Below are 15,922 nucleotides of genomic sequence, written 5' to 3' on the forward strand. Positions count from 1 at the left end.
GCCAAACGTGAATCTTGAATATAGGCAAATTGTTGAAAAAAAAAAAAAATGTTGCCTTCATATTGGGCCAAGCATGCCAGAAAAAGAAAAACAAACAACTTACCACTTTCAGGACACCTTCAAAGCAGTTGCGTGCTTTGGTAATGTGCCCTTGTTTCCAGTAGCATTCTCCAAGCTCATTCCATGCTTCCACCAATTTTGGGTTGAACTTCACAGCTTTAGAAAGTGCTTCATGTGCTTCTGAATCATAATCTTCCCGAACATTAAGTGCTTTTCCTTTCAGCATTTGAAGCATAGCTCGATCAATCTTTTCTGATACACCTGTTCAAAAAAGCAAGCCAGACAGCCATTTCAATACCAGTGCAAAAGAGGGTGGGTAGTGTGAGCCATGGCTACTTCCAAAAACCTGCAACTGAAGATAACAGAGCCCGAGCTTACCATATTTTATGATGTATAAGGCGCATTACTTTTTCCCTGTAAAGTTCGTCAGTGCATCTTATCCACCAATATGACTAATGCAAGGAAGAAATCCAGGCCAGCGACAGCTACGCATGGCCCGCACCCGAAAAGGTGTCTGCATGCTAAGCGATCATGTTAAGAGACCCTTGTCGTTAAAATTAATTGGGAGCCCTCAACTGCAAATTAGCTCATAGCCCATATATCACTTCGAGGCGTTAAATCCAAAAATGTACAATTTTTACGTGACAAAATATCAGGTGGGCGGTGCAGGCATGTGCCCGAGCTAGAAAATTATGCACCACAACTGCACGTAATGTTCTGCATGCACATTAATTGCATTTCGAAAGAACTCAAAAGTAACATCAAATTGAATTGCAAAAATAAAATGTAGCTCATACGTTTTTATAGACAGTTTAATTTCAGAGGAGGAAAATGTGTTGGTAATTTAAAAATGGTAGCTTTCCAGTAACAAGTTTTAATTTTAGAGCCGCTCCCGTTAGAGTCTTTTCCGTCCGCTACATCTTAATTGCATTGATCGCTGTAGCGGCTTCATTGCCTGGACACCATAACTGGCAGCCCGAAGACTGCCTGTAATGCTACTATGTAATCATATTTACTTTTGGTCTTCATACTAATAAATGTTTTTCATCCTCACCACCATGCGTGCTTCACAAATGTGTCATTTTTCGCTAACCATGGCGTCACCCGCGAGGCGAAAAAGTTATGATGCGAAATTCAACCTGCGCATCGTTGAATTTGCCGAGAAGCATGTTATCGGTCTAAGGTAGTTTGAATTTGCGGTTAGCGAAAAAATTATCCGCGGCTGGCGCAAAGCTGCCAGTAAGCTCCGGACAGTGAAGTCGACCAAGAAGACCAGGCAACTGCCTAGCTGGCATTGCATATTTTCCCTTGCTGCTCCGGCCCCTCTTCCTTTCCTTCTCTCTTCTCTTTTCTCCTATGGGTTTGCCTAAACGCCATCTGTAAGTGCATATACCATCTGTATGTACCAAAATAAAACATTTTTTTGAAAGCACTGTTCAAACTTTCGACGCTACATGCACCTGTGTGGGCGCTGGGTATCACGGGATATGGGCACATGCGGCGGCCGTCGCAAGCATCCAGTTTCGTTGCACTTTCTCACAACGTCGATTCTCAACAATTTTTCTACATGTGCATATTGTACACCAGTGCAACTTATCTGTGTTTTTTTCTAAAGCATTGCCGTTTGGAAGGGGTGTGAATTATACAAAGGTGTGACTTATACATCGGAAAATATGGTAATCCCAATGAAATGTGTGTTGTGTCGAGTTTTATGGCACATAAGTAACTCGGGCTATCATGCACCAAACTTTCATCCGCGTGCAATGAGAGTGAGGAAAGATCAGCAAAAATATTTATTTGCCCTACATTTTGCAGTTGCTTGGCGAACCGTACATGCTCCGAGTTTTAGCTTCCAACACAAGCCCACACCTAGCATAGAATAGTGCCACAAACTTTCATGTGCCGTGGCGCTGGTTCACTACACTTCTCATGCCAACATGTTTGATCAGAGAATTTCATGCTCCATGAGGAGAAGAGGAGCTAACAATAAGCCCGGCAATCGCGGAAGCCACATGGTCCTCTGGCTCTTCCAAAACCAGAAGGCTGCTTCCAGCTCAGACGCAGGACGGCAGCACACGAGCTGCCGGCCATCATGCACTGTGCTCGCATCTGTTCGCGTCTAGCACCGCACTCAGGTGAGCGGCGTTTGCTCCCAGGAAGTGCGCTCAGATTCAGAGTTTTCACAATCGTTGTCACCCAGTACGTGTATCATCTGCCGAGAGTCATCTTTCTCTACAAAATCTTTTTCGGTACTTCTAAACACATTCACTATCCCACATTTCTCGAAAGCAAGACCGACACGCTCCTTGTGAATACTGTCAAGCGTTTGTGATTCAGCTGTAGGGCATAGCCAGCATGGCTGGAGCGGCCCGCGAGAGACCTGTGCAACATGCCGAGTGATCCTTTCACCATCCCTACATCATGCAAGGTGTGCTTATTTAGTTAGCCTCCGTGTTTCTGCCCCATTGCCAATCATGGCCCGATAGTATTTGCCGAATGTGTTGCAGTCCAATCCTATTCTTCTAGTTACTTTGTTTTGTGGTCTGGTTCATTAGCCTCCCGTGTTTTTGTAACAGCACCGGTAAGATGCAGTCATTATATACTTTCCACTTGAGGGATACTGGCAACCTGCCATTCAAGATCTGATAGTATTTGCTGAATGCACTGCAGTCCAATCTTATTTGTTTTGTGGTCCAGATCTGCAGTTATTAACTGTCCTAAGTAGATGCATTCCCTTACCTTTCCGGCTCCTCACTACCTAGCACAAACTGCTGTTCCCTGGCGAGGCTATTGAACATTACTTTAGTTTTCTGCATATTAAGTTTTAGGCCTATCGTTCTGCTTTGCCTGTCTAGGTCACTAACCATTCTTTGCAATTCGTCACCCGAGCTACTCAGCAAGAAAATGTCATCAGCTAATTTCAAATGACCTAAGCATTCTTTACTGACACTAAATGTTCTCAATCTAACGCTTTGAACACTTCTAAGCAAGTGGAGAATAGTACCGGAGAGATTGTATCTCCCTGCTTAACACTCTTCCTTATAGGAATTTTATTACTTTCTTTATGCAGGACTATCATTGATGTGCAGCCAATACCTTCTACCTTCTAGTGCTTTTTCATACGACTTATCTACACCGATTTGCAATAATCATTGCATACCATGTACAAGGGCTGGTTATATTCTGAGCATTTTTCGACCACCCAGTTGATAGCATGGATATGATCAATAGTAGAGTACCTTTCCGGAAACCTGCTCGATCCTTTGGTTGATTGAAGTCTAAGGTCATCCCGATTCTATTAGTGATTACCTCAGTAAATACCTTTTATGTAACGAAAAGTAAGCTGATCGGTCTAATTTTTGAAACCCTTAGCATCCCCCTTTCTTATGAATTAAGATAATGTTAGCATTCTTCCATGATTGTGGTACTGTCGATGCCACCATTCATTGTGTATACAGAGTGGCCAGTTTTTCTAGCAGCACGATATCCTCCCCATCCTTCAACAAATCTGTAGTTACCTGACCCTCCCCAGCTGCTTTTCCCCTTTTTATAGCTTCTAAAGCTTTCTTCACTTTGTTCTTTATCACTCGCAGAACGTTTGACTGCTCTGCATTACTGCCATTCTCATTATTGTCCCGATTACTTCGGCTACTATAAAAATCAGTATACAATTCCTCGATTACTTTGACTATACTATATTATCCATATTAGTAATGACACTGCCCTCTGTCTCTTAGCCCGTACATGTGATTTCTGCCTATGCCTAGCTTTCTTTGATCGTCTTTGGGTTACCACTGTTCTTTAAAGCATGCTCAATTCTATCCATATTATACTTTCTTACGTCGGACACTTTAGGCTTGTTGATTAGCGTCGATAGCTCTGCCAGTTCTACCCTGTCTCTAGACAGTTTCAACAATTTCATGCATCGGTTGGTTTTTATATTTCTTCAGGACGTTTGTTTTCTTAATCAGATCCTACGTCTCCTCAGATAGTTTGCTGGTACCCTGTCTAACTATCTAGCACCTACTACTACTGTGCACTCAGTAATGATTTCTCTGAAATTATCATTCATTCATCTGTATCAGCGGCACAAACAATCAGGAAGAAAATGCAGATAGGAAAGAGCGCTAAACTTTCATCTTTATTTGAAGAAACTAAAACCTGCACTTATACACACCAGGTAAATGCCCACAAGGGGGAGTAACCAATGAAACATGACAGTCAGGTTGTGTGAATGAACTGGGAATCAAACATTGTCCAGGATATCAAAAGGTAACAGGAGAAAAATTATCAAAACCTTACTAGGCAATGAATTTCATGACATAAAGCACAAATGACATGTGAAAAAATAATGGAACAAAAGGGTTCAGGGCGCACGAGTGACAAGATTAAAAAGATGGAAAGACAGGGTTGAGCACGTGATTTTGCTAGAAAATGGGAAAGCAAGAAGCAGTTAAAAGATTAACGGTACAAAGGACGAGAGGAAACAATAAGTACAGTTAAAATAAGAAAGAGCAACATAAGGGTGCCTCTAAGATCTAGATGAATTCAGATAAAACCAGAGAGAAAAAGAGATTTCTTTTTCAGACAGTGAGATGGAAGGGGTGCTAATGCAACCTTCCCCAAGCCCCCGAGATGTAAACAGCTTTAACAATTTCACGTGTCAGTTAGTTTTTATATTTCCTCAGGACGTTTCTTTTCTTGAATTGAGGGATGAATTTCTTTTTTTCTGTAACAACCCACAAAACTGCATGAGAAGCATCCCAGGCCACAAAAAAAAAAGTTGTGTTGGCAGTTGTGCGACAAGTCTTTCGTTGAAGTATTTCTCTTGAGAAAAATTTTGTTGACGGAAGGGCTATTCGAATTTTCCACAAAGAAGGAAAAGTTGGTCTCAGAAACAAATTTTTATATCATGCATGAAACAATATGTAATGACGTAAATTTTAGAATATTTTACTAGCAATGTTGTTTCATGTCACTTGATGAATAGAGCAATATGGGAACTTCTCATTTTGTTTGGCTGCTGAAATTACAATAACTTATGAGTTTTAGGAAATTTTTACATTAACCTCGGTTATGTTTCAGCTGAAAGAATTTTTTTTTTTTTTCACTTTCACAGGTTGCTGTAGCAAATGTTAAAATAATTAGTTACAAACTTAAAAGGTGACTTTTTTGTGATAATCAGGCCTGTATTAGGAATTAAGACTTTCCGAGATAAAAACACTTGAAATAAATCAGCATGTACATCAACGTCAGCTTATATAGAGTAAATCCTGTTTTACAGGAGAAATTTTTCGAAGTCCATAACCAGCCACGGTCATCCGATTTGGAGAACTGTGACTTCACTGCAGAACACGTACATGTCGCCCCTTAATATTTTGGTTTGCATATTCAGTCTGGAGCCAGTTTGTGCCAGTTCCGAGTTAGTTGACAGATAAATAGGGCTGCAGAGAAGGCCACCTTCACACTGCCTTGAACTATTTTGTACGTATAATATGTTCAACTTTCAAAGTGCAATACTTGAGATTCGACAAAGAAGATCTGCCTGAAGTATAAAATGATACTTTTCTGACAGGGGGTTCATTAGAATAAAGAACAAAAAATTTATGCTTGAAACTCTGCTATTTGAGGAAACCCATAATTTATTGGCAGAATAAAATTTCTTCAGGACTTTACGCATAAAGTGCATTAGATGCTGCCTGCAGCACAGTGGAAGGTGTGGCAACAAGTGCAAGCTTGGGAAGCTAATATCATTACAGGAGTAAATTAAAAGAGATTGCATTAGCCAGAGCCAGAAATAACATAAAAAGAATTAGAAGAGAGCTTCCTTTAAAATTAACTTAAGACCAGGTTTCAACACTTCAGGCTGAAACCATATAGTACTGAAGGACTAAAAAAATCCCTGTAAAGAAATGCACATGATTGCTTAGAAGGCCTTACTTTGTTACTTTGTATCAAACTAACAATTCAAGCACTGAAAAGTTCAGATGAGACTATGAGAAAACAAAGCTAAGGAAACAAGTGTAATAAAAAATCAAGTTTGTAGGGGATAATCGCCTGTTATGAGAGAATATAAACCTTTTAATGCACCATATTATTTCTGCTCTCAAATGGAAAGTAAATTGCCCTACCTTAACGTTTTACAAAATTAAGAAAAGCTAGTCACTGACTGCCACTGCAAAATGCTCACACCGATGTGCCGATTTGACCCGGGTGCCCCAATCCCTCAAAATCAGGTGTGCCGAACAGACGAAAATGTGTCGCTTGCTATGTATTTGTAGTGACATGGAACCACACAGCCACACGCTCGCTGCATAAAGGACATGGGTGCATATACAAACCATAAAATTATGTGGTGACACTTTCGTGCTCTGCAGTGAAGTCACAGTCTGTGCCTGCCACTGTGGCTGGTTATAGACTTCAAAAATAATTACTCCAGTCATCACAAAATTTATTTGCATAAAATCTTCTAGGTTTAAAGCTACAACGGTGATGTGTATAATAAGCCACCTCGAGTTTTTTTTATCTCAAAGACCTTAATTCCCAATATAAGCCTGATTATCAAGAAAAAGTCACTTTTTGCAAAGTTTGGAGCATGCTATAAGAAAGGCTTCACTCAATGAGCCCAAATTATTATTAGCATTAACTATACAAACTGGTGAAAACTTCAAATAATTGCTTGGGCTGAAGTGTTATTGAGGTGAATGTAAAACAATTTCATAAAAAGCCACATTTTTTGCATTTTAGTGACCCAAAACTATATGAAAAATTCCTATTGTTTCATTCATGAAGTGGCATAGAAGATGTAAGTAAAATATCTAAAATAATATCTGTCAAAGCATATTGACTCACGCATGATTTAATTTTTTTTTATTCTGAGACCAACTTTTGCTTCTTTGCGGAAAATTCAAATAGAACTTAAGTCAACAAAAGATTTTTCTGCACTCAACGTTTTTTCAGAAAAGTTGGTGGTGGTCGGTTTTGAGGCCTGGGACGTTTCTCATGGTTACCTCTGGTACCAGATATATGCTTGACAAGAGCCCCTAAAACTTTGCAGCACAGTACATGCCAGCCTTTATATGCTGCTTCGTCTGTCCTAACTTAACTAAGCCCTATACTATACCCTTTAACGCCCTCTAGTTCCATGAACAACCTTGCTAGACTAGCCTCACTAGACCGGGTTCTAGCATTAAATGCTGCCAGGTTCAGTTTCTAATGGCAGCCTGTCCAGAGCCAAAAATTCCTAACACCCTCTGCTGTGTCACACGTCTGACTGCCACCTTGGTAAGTTGCTCCGTAGCCACTGGGAACTGAGGGCCAGGGGTTTACTGGAGTATTCATAGGAGGTTGTGGCCAATTACTATACCAGGGTGGCCAAATCTTGCCTTGTTGAGGGAGTGCGCTTATGGCGGTCACCGAGCTAAGGTCACACCCCAAACCTGAGTTGCAATTCTATCGAAAGGTGGACTTTTTAACAGGTGGAGAATTGCACGACACCAGAATTCGAACCACGGTCCTCTTGCGTGTGAAGCGGATGTTCTACCTCTACGTCACCACTGCATCAATGTACATTAGAAAAATATAAACCAGTAGAAGATTCAACAGTGCAGGTAGCACTTCGTAACAGAACAGCATGAAACTAACAAAAAACAAGTTTCTTTGCTCAAAAAGGTGCACATTCTAACTCACAGATCAGACACATGAGATTGAAAGGAGGATGTGCTGTGCTAGCATGCTTTCCTCAGGCTTTCGCACAGAATTAAAACAGATAACAGGGCTAATTGAAAAGCAGTGTGAAAAACACTGAAGCACTGATAAAGGAAACTTTTGTTGTTTTCACATCAGTTTTACAAATGAATCAGCAAATGGAAGCCTGACATACTGGAGACACGCAATCAGATTGTAACATAGATGCTTCCACATAGTTTAGCACAAGTCAACCAGTGCTACAGCACCAGTGGCACTTTACAAGGTGCACTGCCAGACACTGCAATTTGTGGCTACATGTTAGAGCAAAGAAAGCATGTTATGTCCAGTAGAACTTGAGGCACCCAGTAAGAACCTTGCAGAACACATGCAGAGGTCTTCTAAAAACAATGCCGCATGCTCTAATTACTAATTACAACCATTATTAGCATGACATTGAATTAATAAATCAGCATTTGATGATGCGACACAAGTGTCCTGAACATGACCAACCATGAGTGCTGAGATATGCGGACTGCTCTCGTGCTGAAAAGCTGCCGCTATACCCAAGTTTGAGAAGGAGCTTTCAAGGAGGAGTCAAAATCCTGCCGGGGAAACATTCATTTGGGTGCAGCCAACTCCTCCATGGCGGTGGCCACTGGACTGATATGATACATCTTTCCTTAGATAGATGGTGCTAGTGCAAGCTGCATGTCTAGAGTAAAAAAACCTGCTGCAAAATGATGAACGCCTTGTGTGGAGTGCGTTGGTTCATTGATTTGGAGGTGGTTGATGGTGTGACTGGTTGACTGATTGATTAGTGAGTAGCGAATGGTGATTAGTCAATGAAGCCTGTGTAGTGTAGACAAATAATCTCGTGCATGTGTCACTGAGTTTAACCGCATGTGATGGAACCCGTGAACGGTACTCGAGTGGCATCGTCTTCTGACATTGCATCAGATGTGTGCACTTGTGTAAGGCTTCATTTGAGGGCGTGTCTTCCCATGATGGTGGTGCTCGACTACCAGTGAGACTTCGTAAGACGAAACACAGAGAATTCTGGCGGAGAAGAACGCTCAATAGCCCTGTATACATGAACTCGACAGCACCGAGTCGAGTCAGCGAGGTCACCCTTACTTGACACGCTTGGTATCTACATGAACTTGCTTCTAGCAATTAAGTATAGCAGTGGGGCCTAGCATCGAGATTCGAAGTTATTGTGAGAGCGTCTGCAGTTGTGTTTGATTCCACTGCCTTTTACTATCACGAGCTTCGATTACTATCTTTTATCACTGATGACAGCTAGAGAGTATTCAACTTCGCTAACACTCTCAGGCACGCCAGAAGCTTTTTGATCCCAGAGTTCTTTATAACTCGACTCCTGACTCAACAGCGTCTACATGCTTTTAGACAAGCGGGCCAAGCGCGTTAATTCAACCAGACTGCTTATACATGAACCCGACAACTAGTTTTTTCACTTGACAGGCTTACTCGACCAGACTCTGTCGAGTTCATGTATAAGCCCTGTATACATGAACTTGGCAGAGTCAAGTTGAGTAAGCCTGTCGAGTGAATAACCAGTTGCTGGGTTCATGTATACGCAGTCGGGTCGAGTAAAATAGGCAGCAGAGCAGGTTGAGTTAACTCGCTTCAGGGGGTAGGTTAACTCGCTTGTCTAAAGCCCTGTATACATGGACTCGACAGAGTTGAGTAGAGTAAGCCTGTCGAGTAAAAAAACCAGTTGCCAGGTTCATGTATATGCAGTCGGGTTGAGTAAAATAGGCGTAGAGTGGGTCGTGTTAACTCGCTTGCAGGGGGTAGGTTAACTCACTTGACCCGCTTGTCTAAAAGCATGTAGACGCTGTCGAGTCAGAGAGTCGAGTTATGGCTTACTCTGGGATCAAAAAGCCACCGGAGCGGCGAGGAGCGTCAGCAATGTTGAATGCTTTTTAGACCTCATCAACGATAAAAAATAATAATCGAACCTCTCGATAGTAAAAGGCAACGAAATCAAATACGAGTAAGAAACTTACACAATAACTTCAAATCTCGAAGCTACGCGCTGCTGCGATACTTGCTCGCTAAAAAGAGAGTTCATGTAGACACCAACCGGGTCGAGTAATGGTGACCTCGCTTACTCGGCACGGTGCTGTCGAGCCCATGTATACAGGGACTAAAAGCATGTAGCTGTTCAGCCAGGGAGTCGAGTTAAGGGGAACTCTAAAATTGAAAAGCCTACGGAGTGGCGAGATGCTTCAGCAAGTTGAATGTGTTTTTAGCCCTCATCAACGATGAAAAAAATAATCGAAGCTCTCGATAGTAAAACACAACGGAATCAAATAAGAGCAAGAAACTTGCACCATAACTTCAAATCTCGACGCTACGTGCCGCTGCGATACTCACTGTCCTTTTTTTCTTTTTCTCCTTTTTTGTCTAACCGGCTAGGATATGTATGCCGTATCCGCCCGTTACAAAGGGAATGGCCTCAACTCATCATCAGCTAAAAAGCGAGTTCATGTAGACACGAGTAATGGTGACCTCGCTTACTCGGCGCCGACTCGATCCGGTGCTGTCGAGTTCATGTATACAGGGCTCATGAGGCAGCTAGACGGCTGAAGCGAAGGCGGGATGCCAAGCTACGAGCATTAGAGCTGGGCCCATGAAAGCGCACGCTTCCCAGTCTAATATTAAGGCAAAACATAAGCATAAACATCCTCCTAATTTTTAATTCGACATTCGTTCTCAATAAATATGTGGAAAACGGTGAGCTAGTAATACATTGTGTAATATGACTGCACCCCCCACCCCCCTTCTCAAACACTCAATCGCCCCAAACACTGAACCACTTATTCACTCACCTCCGTGGACGTCAAGATCGTGCAGCACCTTTGTAAGCTTCTTTTCAACATCTTCGATTCTCTGCTTTTCAGAGGCACTCGGATTTTTCATGTAATAGTTGTCTCGAAATGTGTACAACTCGTCCACGGCCTCCTACAAGAGCATGTGCGACAGCAAAACAAACACTTACCACTTAAGTACTTCCATTAAGACAAACTGAACATCTGTTAGAAAAGCGTGCACGACAAGTAAGGTATTACATTTAAAAACACAAAAATTACCTTCACAGACTGCAAACAAAATGAATCAGTGTTAGTTTCTGGTCGCGGCTGTGTCGGGTCTGCCATAGACCCCGCTTGGTCGTCTGCCATTTTTAGAGGCCATTACTAGCGCCTTCTTTAGTTAGAGGAGGCGTTGCCATTACAGACCAATGCTAACAGACATGTTAAGTCGCTTGGGCTTGAGTCGCGAGGCCATAGAGCAACATATATGTAAAGAGAGGACACTCGACGTCATTTGCAGCCCAGCTCGGGACCCGTTTCTTTCACGTAGTTAGTCGATGGGCGGAGTTTTACGTTAGCTGACGTCACATAAACAAAAAAAGAAAAACAAAAACGCTGATGTGAACTTTTCAGTACATATATTTTTAGCTACGAAAGGGTTTTACTAACTTTTTCATATAGGAGAGTTTGGGCGGCATCAATAACATCCGAACAAGTCACGTGGGCATTTTGAGATTAAAAAAGAAAAAAGAAAACAGATCCTCCATGTCTGTGAGCGCCAAGCGCGCTTCCCCGCTTTTTTTTTTTCTCGGAAACTTATCCATATGAACACAGCCGAATATATACACACACACACACACACACACACACACACACACACACACACACACACACACACACACACACACACACACACACACACACACACACACACACACACAGCAGATGACTTGCATCTGCTTACAAAGGTGGACACTAGTGAAGAGAGACTAAAATGTAGGATCAGCATCATCAACCGCTGCTCCATGGTCTAGTTTCCCTCAGTTCCGATGTTATGTGCTCCTGTGCAATGTGGCATTTGTTCATTTAGGTGTACAATTGCACCACTTATTGTTACTCCAACGTTTCTGCGTGGCTGGATAAGCATTTCAATACTTCATTTCAAGGAGTACTCTGGCCTGAAATTCATAGCTTGACTCGCATTTACGCAGTGCTATTAGGAACTCAGCTTTTGACAAATTTGTGAATCACTGTTTGATGCACGTCACCTGGAGCTCCAAACCTATTCAGGTCACAACTCATTGGCTCATAATTTTGATCCAGTGGTGCCTCCATCACCAGCACTGTCATCCCTACTATTGCCCTTAAGCTGCAATGCATGTCACTGCATGATGGCCAACCTCTCACTTGCATATAATTGGCACCCTCACCACAAAGTGTTATGACCTGGCTCCTTCCATTGAGTGAAAAACTATGTGTACTTCAAGCTTACGTACATCTCTGTGAATACAAAACAGTGCGTCCTCCATGTCAGCCTTGTGTGCCCTGCGTTCTTGGTAATGCTGGGGCTTGCTTCTGTACTAAAGCAAATCTTAATTGTAACTGTTTGAAAAGGTAGCCATGAATAGATTAGTTGGCTCATAATGATCTTAATTTGTAGCCAGCATGACATTTTGACAAAGGTAGCAACATATTTGAAAGAAACAATTTATGCAGCTGCAAAGAGCTGCTAATGTTCAGCCAGCAGGTCTGTTTTGTAAGCTTTTCTTGTCACCCACATTTTGCCAGCATTGCAACATTAAAAACAGCTCCACTTAAGCTACGACCATCATCACAGCAACTTCCACTCTCAAGCCTACTATTATGTCACACACATTCACCTATATCCTTTACCTGCTGTTCCCTGCAATCTTGCCAGGCTGTGACTGTGATAACAAAGTAAAACACAAGACCATTTGCACTGCGAACAATAACATTTCTTTATTATACTATTCACCTTACAAGCTTTCAAGGATGTTGATTGCGGCAATTGTAGGTATACAAAAATATGAATTGTATTGGGAGATTCACACTGAACACTGCATTATTCGAAATGAATAGCGCGAAAATAGACGCGGTCAAGAAAAGACAACTGTAGTAAACTTATCATGCATAGAATTTTTGTCAGGATGGCACGAGTGATCAGATTTTGAATTCATTGAACATAGCCTTTACAAGTAGTGAATTGCTAGAAATTCATATTCACACATAAACTTTGCCATCACTTTGCTTACTACCTTTAGACCTCCAAATTGAAGTATCAAAAAGACTGTAGATGACTTGCATCTGCTAGCCTTCCCATCTGGTTCCATATGTGATAGGCAACTCGTGTGCTGGAAAAAGAACAGCACATTGTAGCTGAATACTTGAATGTGCTTCTTGACATTCGAATAGAAACCACTATCAATGTTTCACCACATGTCGACATTTTGGGCCTCTAATTTGTGCCTGCATGCCTAGAACATGTCAATGTTTGTACCAAGAACGAACAGATATTTCTGCTCATGTATTATGGTGCAGTGATAAGATAGCGGATAAATATTTATCCGAGAAACTGTTGGTGGTCTTGTAGCCATATGTTCACATATTTACCTGTTTGGCCAATGTAATTTCTCCCACATGTGAAAGGTATAACCTTTGTCAAATGTTTAGAGTCTCGAGGGTTTGTTTTTAGGCCATATATTATGAGTTCTTTAACAATGGTGGAAGTCCTAGCCATGGAGAGGGTAGGACGAAAAATCTTCTTGCCTTCAGCAAGTCTGAAAATCTGGGAATGCATTACAAGCCACGTAGTATGGCTCAGAAGTAGACACCATCGGCTGTAAACTTTTGACAAAGGGTGTGCATTATGTGCAACACCTGTACATGAAAGGAACCGTATCGCATGCTTAACCTGGCATCTCCTGCTGCTTACGCTTGGTAAATCTTGATCTTTAAATTTTTGTCGACCTTTTCAGAAATGCTACCTAATTTGATGGGCGCGAAGAGCACCACTTCCAGATCATACCCATGTCCTACATATTTTAGGCGATGCGACAGCCCATCAGTGGGTCACTATGGTAATGAGATCCTTAAAAAAGTAAAGACGAGCGAAAAACCAGAGATGCTGGGGGCTCCCTAAAAACAGAAAAAGAAACTTCCGTTCAATCCTGAGCAAATCTTGTCTGATTACTCTATTTTTCAGTGTAGCTTTTTGTTGCCACAGTGTGGTGCTATCAACAAACCAGGAAGTAGATGTTGAGTTGTTGAAAGAAAGCTTGACTTGTTACAGCATTACAATTGGCTACCTTTCTTGAAAGCTTCAAAGTGGTGGAGATCACATTCACAGACGATATATAGTGAGCCTCTGGGACAAACAACGCCTCATCAAACTCGTCAGGAAGCGGTACTTTGTCATCAAGGACATAGCCAGGGGTGTTGGAGTAGATGACGGCAGTGAGGTGCAGAATCTCTGACCTACACTGCCAATGAAATTAAGCAGGATAGCCTTCCGTAGGTGTACGGCTAGTGTAGAACCACTCGACACCACTATGCAGTTCCAGAATGTCAGCTCCAATTGCGCCTACTGACAGCAGGTGGACTAGAAGACGTGGACAGTGGTGGGAGCTACTAGAGACTTGCCATGCTCATGATGGATGTAATAAGGCCATGTCAAGGTCCTTTAAACAGACACCTGTGTCCTCAAAATGTTATCACAAAATTCAGGAAGCAACATGTACATGTAATGCAGCAACAAGGTGTTCTATATTTCTCTTTCAGGCGCACGTGTGTGCATGCATCGCCTGTACTACTCCTTCATCTTCATTACAATGATGTATTGCTTCATAAACTTCACAGCTTTCCTTGAGAATTATTTGCACACCAAAGTAGTAGTAATTGGAAATATTTAAAGCAAGCTCAGGCAGCTGGTCATTATAATTTCCGAGATAGATTTTAGCAACCTTTTATTCAACTTAACGATCTCAGTCGTCATTCTTCACAATGAAGTTTTCAAGTATGAGATGATGTGCTTTCAGTATCCCGTGGCATTAATTATAATCAAGATGTGGCTGGATTGCAAATTGGCAGAGCAACTGTTGTTTGTGAGTTGGCATTGAAACCTAATTTTTACCAATCAAAATAAAACTGAATTAGTATGCTTCCATGATCCACTGAAACTTATCCCCGTCACTAGCCTGCTTCTTCATTCTCTGCAGTGCAATAATATGGCCTACTTTTTTTTGTTTCATACCTTCCAAGCAGTCATCTGGCTAATGTTTGTGATAAGCTGCCCGAATAGCTTGTTTGCTATATCCTATTGATGCATTCTACCTAATTAATGCAGGAAAAACAATAGTACATGCATTGATGTACAGTGTGCTCCGATATGGAATTTGTTTTAACTTGTACTCATGCAACAAGGTTTATCATTTTCTAAAATCTATAATTTGTGCTCTGCTGTAGATATGCCAATTACCAACAATTACTGCTTTTTTTTGTGCTCTCGTATACCTCGTTCACACTATTACATAAGAAAGTGTTATTCTTAAGTATTGGAAAAATAAGGAATTCCGCCTCCCTATATGTCCGTGCTCGAACAATCACAACCCCATGACTGTTTTATTTTGTCCACCGTGTGGACAAGTTGAAGTGGATTATTAAGACGGCGCGAAAGGGACGAGGACAAGGAAGGAACACTTGGTGTTCCTTCCTTGTCCTCGTCCCTTTCGCGCCGTCTTCATAATCCACTTCAACCATGAACCAACTAGCCCAAAGCAAAGTACTTCTTCGTGTGGACAAGATATGGCGAACCTGTCCATGCTTTCCATGTGCCAACGGCTTTGAATGATTTGCCAACAAATGTTCTCTTGAAGCAGCTAGAAGAACGTGATGCCTGTTCTAAACTTGAGTTCTTTTTTTTTCCTTTTTATTTTTCCTTCTTCCTATTCCCTAGTTTTACTTTGCTTGTAAATTGAGTGTGGCATATGTTCAGACTTCTCATGCTGCTGGGCACTTCCACAAGCCAATTGTGGAGGCCTGTATATGTACCATGGCATTCCACAAACAAATATTTCAGTCATTAAAAAAATTGCATCACATTATGAGCATTAACGCCGATGTTTGGGCCAGTTGGTAATGATCCATATTAAAACCCATTCGCAGCACGAATAAAACAACGACAGGAAGAAAACACACACGACAGGACGAATGCTGCACTTCCAACTAAAGTTTATTATGAAAAAACCAAGCTTAAGTACAGAGCTACTATCACCTTCTGACAGTCAAACATGTGTGTCTAAAAAAGCCACTTCATTATC

At 41.6% G+C, this 15,922-nt stretch overlaps 1 protein-coding gene across 2 annotated transcripts in view; it reads right to left on the reverse strand.

Annotated features, from left to right (window-relative positions):
• Nucleotides 1–11,151, reverse strand: part of LOC146204198 (tetratricopeptide repeat protein 5-like) — a 62,805-nt gene extending 51,654 nt beyond the window's left edge. Inside the window, exons 1-3 of one of the 2 annotated variants that reach the window (XM_084589140.1) lie at nucleotides 10,866–11,151; nucleotides 10,605–10,737; nucleotides 104–321 (exon numbers count right to left, since the gene is read on the reverse strand). In XM_084589140.1, the coding sequence (XP_084445266.1) occupies nucleotides 104–321; nucleotides 10,605–10,737; nucleotides 10,866–10,955 (441 nt within the window). In that variant the 5' untranslated portion in view covers nucleotides 10,956–11,151. The remainder of the gene's footprint in view (nucleotides 1–103; nucleotides 322–10,604; nucleotides 10,738–10,865) is intronic. The other variant, XM_084589141.1, reaches the window with a different exon arrangement.
• Between the last annotated feature and the right edge of the window lie 4,771 nt (nucleotides 11,152–15,922).

The sequence above is a fragment of the Amblyomma maculatum genome, chromosome 1 (assembly GCF_055883805.1).
Source record: "Amblyomma maculatum isolate TAMU_Amacu chromosome 1, ASM5588380v1, whole genome shotgun sequence".
NCBI lineage: Eukaryota > Metazoa > Arthropoda > Arachnida > Ixodida > Ixodidae > Amblyomma > Amblyomma maculatum.